The sequence below is a fragment of the Cotesia glomerata genome, linkage group LG4 (genome assembly GCF_020080835.1).
Source record: "Cotesia glomerata isolate CgM1 linkage group LG4, MPM_Cglom_v2.3, whole genome shotgun sequence".
Lineage (NCBI taxonomy): Eukaryota > Metazoa > Arthropoda > Insecta > Hymenoptera > Braconidae > Cotesia > Cotesia glomerata.
This window is the reverse complement of record NC_058161.1, coordinates 6,285,829-6,293,758: the sequence shown is the minus strand read 5'-3', so window position 1 is coordinate 6,293,758 and position 7,930 is coordinate 6,285,829. Positions and strand designations below refer to the sequence as shown.

General features: G+C 28.8%; 1 protein-coding gene across 3 annotated transcripts; it reads right to left on the bottom strand.

The window, feature by feature from the left end:
- Positions 1 to 1,280: 1,280 nt before the first annotated feature.
- LOC123262733 (40S ribosomal protein S12, mitochondrial) lies at positions 1,281 to 7,395 on the bottom strand. Of its 3 annotated transcripts, none has more exons than XM_044725107.1 (5): positions 7,232 to 7,395; positions 6,751 to 6,801; positions 2,378 to 2,602; positions 1,973 to 2,110; positions 1,281 to 1,506 (listed from the first exon to the last, which is right to left on the bottom strand). In XM_044725107.1, exons 1-4 carry the CDS (start codon positions 7,293 to 7,295, stop codon positions 1,974 to 1,976), a joined length of 477 nt encoding a protein of 158 aa, XP_044581042.1. In that variant the 5' UTR covers positions 7,296 to 7,395; the 3' UTR covers positions 1,281 to 1,506; position 1,973. The 3 variants fall into 3 exon arrangements, with proteins under 3 accessions (XP_044581042.1, XP_044581043.1, XP_044581041.1); XM_044725108.1 differs by lacking the exon at positions 1,281 to 1,506 and adding an exon at positions 1,523 to 1,803; XM_044725106.1 differs by lacking the exon at positions 1,281 to 1,506 and having other exon boundaries at positions 1,881 to 2,110; positions 7,232 to 7,394.
- Between the last annotated feature and the right edge of the window lie 535 nt (positions 7,396 to 7,930).

Sequence of the window (7,930 nt, the reverse complement as noted above, 5' to 3'; positions counted from 1 at the left end):
TGTTTCAAGTAAATATGTATATTTTCATTGGTTTTTTGTAGAAAATGTTCTTTTTTTAATTATTTGTTTTACTTATTGTACTATTTATGATTATTTTTTAAAATTATATAACATTCAGATCTTAAATAGCGTTATATATTATTAACAAGAATTTCAATCAAAAGTATAATAATCTAAATATATAAATTAAGTATAATATTTAGTTAAAAAAAAAATTAACAAATTATAATTATGCTATTACTACTGATAATTAATCCGGTGTAATAAAAACTAACGCATATAAAAAAAATTAATATTGCAGTATAATTAAAACTGTTTTTGATGGTAAACTTTTTGAGTCATAAAACGCTTCTTTTCTTAAAAATTGTTAGCAAAAATAGAATTAATTCCAGCATAATTACTTTTATTGTACATTTATATAAATATGAGTTCACTGTCATGTAATAAATTTAATGTTAATTATCGATGATATCACGGGACATTGATCTAATAATCATAATAAAGTTAAAACAAAATCTAATCAATTTAGAAGTTGATGGCTTTTGTTAAATTATTTTTTATGTAGACAAGCAAGGTTTTGATAACAAAAGCAATTAATGTTTTTACGTATAACTGAATTTGAGACTCAATTATGTCATTATTATTTACTATACGCAGATAAAATTAAATTCTAGAATAATCAATGTGATATTTATTGGATATAAACTTGTACTTTAAAATATTCCATTAAATAAATAATGTTTTATATTTTTTTATTTTTATATTTTATCAATGTATGTATTGCAAAGTATATAAATGTAGAATATTTCTAGGAAAATAAACGAACAAAAATCAATAGATAAGATAAAAACTAATTGCCTAGAATATTAAGGAATTCGTGTTATTGAACTTGAACTTTATATAGATTAACAATGATTTGGCAATTATTAAATTACACATAGTTCACTCCCCTCATAAGATTTTAACATCATTAGAATTGACCCTTATAAATTTGTTACAGATGAACCTCATATGCGTGGTCACTCAAAACAGCATCGTCATTTTTTTCTACCGTCATCTGAATTCATAGTCGAGGTTCTCAAATTAAAATTGTTTATTTAAATAAACAGGTATAAATATTATTGGTATCTATCGTTCTAAAGAGACTATTTACCAGCAATAATTATTGTAAGAACGTATCATGTAAATATCATATATTTTAAAATAATTTCGATAAAATTTTAAAAGAAAAACAATGATAAATTTCTTACAAAATTTTTTGATAATCATCAACAAAAATGAAAAATAAATATGAATCAAGAGCCCTGACATATAGTAATGACTAGTAAAATAAAAATAAATATAAACATACAAGACAAAGAAATAAAGTAGTTGAGAACCGAAAATTTGAGATGGAATATGAGGATACTGGTCAGCATGTCATATGGTCAATGGACAGTGGTCGCGTGGGTGGATCTAAGTGCAGATGCGAGTGCCGAGGACCACTGGCAACCCTTCCGTAATATCCTGAAAAAGAAGGGGCATGTGGATAGAAGCCCTTTTTTCCTATTGTCTGCTGGGTGCGACACGATGCGCACAAATGTATTATGCATAGTGACGGAAGCTCGTACGTGTGGTTCAACTAACGGTAAATAAAAGGGTTCAAGTGATATCTACCGACTAGGCTAGTAGGGATCTATCCTCAAAAATATGTGTCAAAGAACCGCTTTATTTATTCACAGCAAATTTTATAGCTTCACTCTTGCACACTCGTCAATGATTTTGTACGCTGACATGTCAAATTATTACCCAGCTACGGCATGTCTAATTATTACAATTTAAAATTTTTAAATTAAAACTCAACAAAAATTTATTTTTGTAATATTTTCAAAATCCATAAGTATGTTGTTTATTATTATTATTATTATTATTATTTTTATTTAATATTAATTAACTGCATTAGTATTGGTATAGTATGTGTTAAATTACATACTTTATTTCTGTTCGGGTTTTATCACATGCGGCAAATCATATTTTCCTCTTACACATTTGATTTTAACTCCAGGCGTATCTTTTAATCGGCCTACTCGGCAAAGCACGATGTTGTGTTCTTGTAGATTATGACCAATACCTACAAAAAATAAAAACAAAAAACAATTAATGAAGTATTTCTAATCAGTAAAAAATAATTAGATGGTGCGATAAGCAGTATTACATTTTAACGATATGACTCTATCAAGTAGTTATACCTCATAATAATAAATAAGTATCTAATTAGATACGACGTTGAATTGAAGATAAATTAATCGAAATAAATAAATTTATTTACTTTATTTTATTGTATTGTAATTTAAAAACCCAAGATGATTTTTAACTACGTAAAATAACAATCATTTACCTGGAACGTAAGCAACCATTTCTCTTCCGTTAGATAGTTTTACAAGTACGCATTTTCTGTTGGCTGAATTTGGTTTTTTTGGCTTTTTTATAAGAGTTTTAAGAACAACACCCTTCGCAAAAGGGTTTCCATCGAAAGGTCTCTGCTTGTTACGTTTTTTATGATGCGGGCCCTTTTTATGCATTTGAAATAATGAAGAGCCAAATCTTTTGAATTCTGCGAAACCTGAAAACATTTATCAAATAAATAATTACATAATTATAAATCATATAAGTGTAAAAATCTTAAGTGTAAGAACTGTAATTAAATATTGTTAACGACCTCAAAAAAATACACGCCTGTTTTTTTGTCAATTACCTTAACGTCATATAATTAACTTATCAATTTACTCAAGACCTTACAATTTTTGAAGTACATATACAAGTCGATGTTAATTGATTAATTTATTTTTTTTTGTATTTATTTATTTTTTTTTTTTTCTAGAGAATAAAATAATAAATGATAATGCGCATCAATTATTTTTTTTTTCACATCGCCAGAAAAAATAAAAAATAATAAACAGGTGTGAATTTGAAAATAAAAAAGATTGAGACCTAGTAGCTATTTTACAAGCGTTACAAATTCTAGAATTTCAGTTAAGTAACGGTATACTGAGAAAAAAAAACTCTTTCGCAAACTAATCTTTATGCCTGGTGGTGTAAAATAAGAAGAGGAGAAAATAAGGAAACCAAGTGTTGAGTGTAAGAGCGAGAAATGTGGAATATGACGAGTTTGACATCCAAAGACTAGCTGTCCAACCCCTTAAAAATTTTCCTCTTGCTATATTCATCTCCAGGATGCGCGTCATCTTTCTCTCGTGCACTCGTAAGCTTATTAAGTAACATTGTTACGACGAGACAGAGGATGACGCGCAGTTGGTGGTCACTAAAATTCTTATAACAACTCTTGGAAAGTGGACAACTCTTTTGAAAATTTAGCTTTTTTTCTTTAGATGGACTTGTCGTTGTGGGCGGAGAGAATGTGGATTATAAATGTCTAAAAAGATGCAAATCTGAGGTAAAGATTTGCTAAAAGTATAGGTGAACTTCACATAGAGATTGCTTTTTTTAGTATTATTAAACAGCCACACTAAAAGTTTAGTAAAAAATGTGATTAAAAATCAATTTGATTTTTATATATATCGAAAAATAAAGTAGAATACAATACATATATGCGTAATTTATTATCTATTCTGATTGACTCATGTATAAGTACATTAAATTCCGTGTCAGTTAAGTCACAAAAATTCATCGTTATTATCTTTGTTGGATTAAATGATATTTGTCATAAAGAATTTGAAGAACTAATTGAGACCTCAGGCCAAAAATTATATAATTTTTTAGTTAGTTAATGTGACTAATAGTTCTTGTTATATAGATAATGTAACTTCAAAAACATTATTTTTAATAAAGTATGAAATCATGTCAACTATAACAGATATATTCAGCCATGGAATAAAAATAATATTTTGAATTTTACTTGACAATATATTATAATTAATTTTTAGATTTAAAATAAGACTTGGAATTAATAAAATAGATTCTTAATAAAAAAAATTAGGAAAACGGTTGACCCTGAAGGCCATCCCTGCAACTTCCCGCTAATTCCATACCTGGATGCTTAAAATTGTACTTATGCCGTTTTTGAGCGCTCTTCGAGCTCAAAAATACAGTTTATGTGTTGTTTTGAGCTCTCCGAGCTCAAACAGATAACACTTCTATGCTTTTGAGCTCTTCGAGCTCAGAAGTCTAATAAAAGTTTGATAAAACACTATTTTTTGAGTTTTCAAACCGCAATAACTTTTGAATGAATGAACCAATTTTTACGCGGTTGGCGGCATTCGGCGCAGTTTTTTAAGCTTTTTAAAAAATTTTTAAATTCAAATTGATCGGACTAGAAATTTCGGAGTAATTCTGAAAAAACACTTTTTTGGGTTTTCTTTCCTGCACGATATCTCTCGAATGATTTAACCGATTTTGACCGGATTAGCGGCGATCGACGTGGCTTTACAAGGTAAAGAGCTGATTAGTTTTTGGAGTTGATCGATAAAGCCGTTTGAAAGTTATAAAAAAAAAACCACTTTTGAAAAAATTTTTTTTTACAGTTTTTTTTAGACTTCTCGAAATCTATCGGTCCGAATCGGTCCAAATTATATCCAAAATCTAAGTTTGAACAAGCCCTTTCGAATGGCGCCAACCGCGATCGAATCGGTCAAGCCATTCAAAAGTTATGAGAGGTTTACATACTTACACACACACACACACACACACACACACACACACACACACACACACACACACACACACACACACACACACACACACACACACACACACACATACAGACATAGTGACAGCCTCGCGGGGATAGTCAGGGAAGCTTCCTGTGACCTTCAAACGTCGAGATCTGATGAAAACTCGATTTTTATAAAACGGGGTAAAACCAATAACTTCCTGCGGGAAGTTAAAAATTAAAATCTGATTCTTGTGGAAAAATAAAAATGTTATTTAAAATAATGTTGATTATTTTTCCGTGTAGTTCAATCGATTATTCTGAGGCTTTAGCAGCTTAAAATGTCGATTATAATAATTTATTAAAGTCAACTATTATTTTATAAAAGGGTTATAAAAAAATATAATAATAACTTTAAAATGATTGGCTTATACAAGAACATAGAAGAGAAATTCTATTACAAAGAATAATCTTGATAGTTATTTAAAAAATTAAACCCCGTACAATGAATAGAAAAAAATAGTGAGTATAAATTTTAATATGCAAGATATCCAAAAAGGTTGAATGATTTTTTTTAATACTTTTGAGCATTTATAGTATTTCGCGGTAAAGCTGTCACACTCGATATAGAACGATGACGGACGAGTAAATTCAACACTGGACGTTACACACCATTGTGTTGTTCATTTAGAGATTTCACTGGATGACCATCGTCCGTCAATACGACAGATGTCCAGAAACCAAGCACTAGCTAATCCTTAGCCCTAACTTGGATTTTAACAGAGGCAAGAGAACCAGCAGCAGAGGCCTTATTATCCACCGTTCGACCAATTTCTGAAGCCAAAACCCCTTTTTCATTTAGATCAATGCGTAAGATTACATTGCGAAAAATTTTTAACTACCATTGAACCTACTATATACTATACTTTTATATTGCATCTCCTTTGTCATACGTTTCGCCTTGATTTAACTTTTTTTTTTTTTTTAAATGTTCATCGTTAATTCTCCGAAGTATTACCAGACCTTTTCTTTTCTTTTTTCTTATTCATCTTTTATTCTTTCTTCACATTCATATAAATTTACGCATTTGACATTGCGTTGTTACATTATTGGTTGCGGCAAAAAAGTAAAACCTCTTTTTTAAATTTAAAGACCAGATTATCCCGCAACATAACCAGTTTAATTCTCCAAGAAAAACTATCGAGTATCTTTAAAAAAGAAGAAAATAAATTAATATAATGTAAGTGTGGGATCTTTTTTTCTCTAAGATTATACAATAAAAATATGGACAAAATTTTTGAATAGAAAAAAAATATATAATATAGAGATCTAAAACCTTATACCTCAAACTTTGGAAAATTTTCCTGAGAACTATATGTATATACATACGTTAGACATCTATATATATTTATATACACGTATATATAATACTGTGGAGAATTTTTCTCTGACAACTGGTCAACCGCAAATGGACATGTCACCCCTTCCGAATTCCCATCGATTTTTGGTCATTTCCAGAGGGCATTCAGCATGAGAATTATTCGGGCGCCACGTTTTTCTTCTCTACTATAGCTGTATACAGCCTAGTATAACTATGAAAAAGAAGAAAAGAGAATAAAAAGAAAACATCTTTATTCTCCCGTGTGACGGTGTGACGACGAATCATCAAAAGAGGTAAGTTTATACTTTTGCGAGAGTCCATTTTGCATGGAGTTTGAATAACAAGAAGCTGAATCAGATGATGAAATCCCATGACTTGACATTATTTTTTTTTTCTATTATTTTTTTTTCGGAATCTTTTATGTCTCCGCTTGACCAACTTGTATTATAATATTCAACTAATATTATTCAACTATTATGACTCTGTTCGTGATTTAAGTATATCATTTGAAAAAAAAATTCAACGTAGGTCATATACCCTACGTATTGCTTAATTATAATTCAGTTAATGATCATAAAAACCTTGGAGCTAAACAATGAAACAGATTTTATAAACATACTATTATTGAAATTGTCCCTTTGGCTATGACATTACAAATGGTAATAAAAATAAAGATAAATTATATCTGTTATTACAGAAATAAATAGTATTTTTAAATTACCAGTGAATGCATTGTTGACACATGATTTTGTAAGACTCCATGCGTTTGATGCTGTAAAAAAAAATTAAAATTAGTTAGTTAAGAAATTTTTAGTTTTTTTTTTTTTTCAAGTGATCAATTCAATTGGATATATTTGTATTTGTTTATTTATTTACACTGATTACTTCAATAACTAAAATTAATAATTAATAATAAAGAAAATATGAAATATTAATGACTCGGTACAGTATTTTCACTTTTGTCAAAAAAATTGAAGGTAAACTTTTAAAAAGTTATATTTTTTATTGGTGTTTTAATCAAAATTACGTTTATCCTAAAATTAAAACAGTCATCGATCTGCTAATTAAAAATCTATTTTCTTTTAAACTTTAGTAATAAGCTAAGCACTTATTAACTTTAAAAATTCATTATACAACAAAAATAACTTTTATTTATTCTTAAGGTTAGGATTATTATTAATTTAAAAAATATTCTAAAATACCTTCTATGGACTTTCCTATTTGCGAACGAAATAAGTTAACAAATCCTTTTGCTATGACGCTCATTTTAACAACAATTCAACAGTTATGGTTAATAAAATTATATTAATGTAAATAACTGAATTTTCGGTGTCTATCACGTTGTTTTGATAGACGTGCGCTCATAGTGGAGATATATGAAATTACTTTGTAGTTCTATTTTATCAACGCATAGTAAGCACATATATATATAAAGATTTAAAGATGTCACTGGATTAAATTCTCATTCTTAATTTAATTTTAATTATTTTATATTAGTTGATGAACTCCCCTGATAGCCACCTTACCTATAACTTACTGTCAATCTACATACGCAATTTGAAGCAAACTTGACGGAAAGAGTTGGCAAAGCGAGCGATTACCTATTAGTTACCTATAACTTACTCTGCAAATAGACGTCAAAACTTGCTGTACAAGTATTTCTGTCAAATTGTAGTAAAGTTGAAAGGAAATTTAACTACAAGTTTGATTGTTAACTTGTATTCAAGTTGCGCCCGTAAATTTCCGTCAATTTGCTTACAACTGTTGTTGAGTGAAGAATTACCGCCAACTTGATGTATAAATTAACCGTAACTGCTGGAAGTCAACACTTACTGAGAAAGCGCTGGCTATCAGAGTACAGTTGAATAATTTTATTTTAATTTGTTGTTAACTACTTTGAT

Excerpts from the sequence above, each read along its gene's own strand:
- LOC123262733 (XM_044725107.1), bottom strand. The coding sequence starts at position 7,295 with ATGAGCGTCATAGCAAAAGGATTTGTTAACTTATTTCGTTCGCAAATA. Across the intron at positions 6,802-7,231 it reads AATAGGAAAGTCCATAGAAG|CATCAAACGCATGGAGTCTT; the intron begins GTATTTTAGAAT and ends TTTTTTTTACAG. Across the intron at positions 2,603-6,750 it reads TGTCAACAATGCATTCACTG|GTTTCGCAGAATTCAAAAGA; the intron begins GTAATTTAAAAA and ends AAATGTTTTCAG.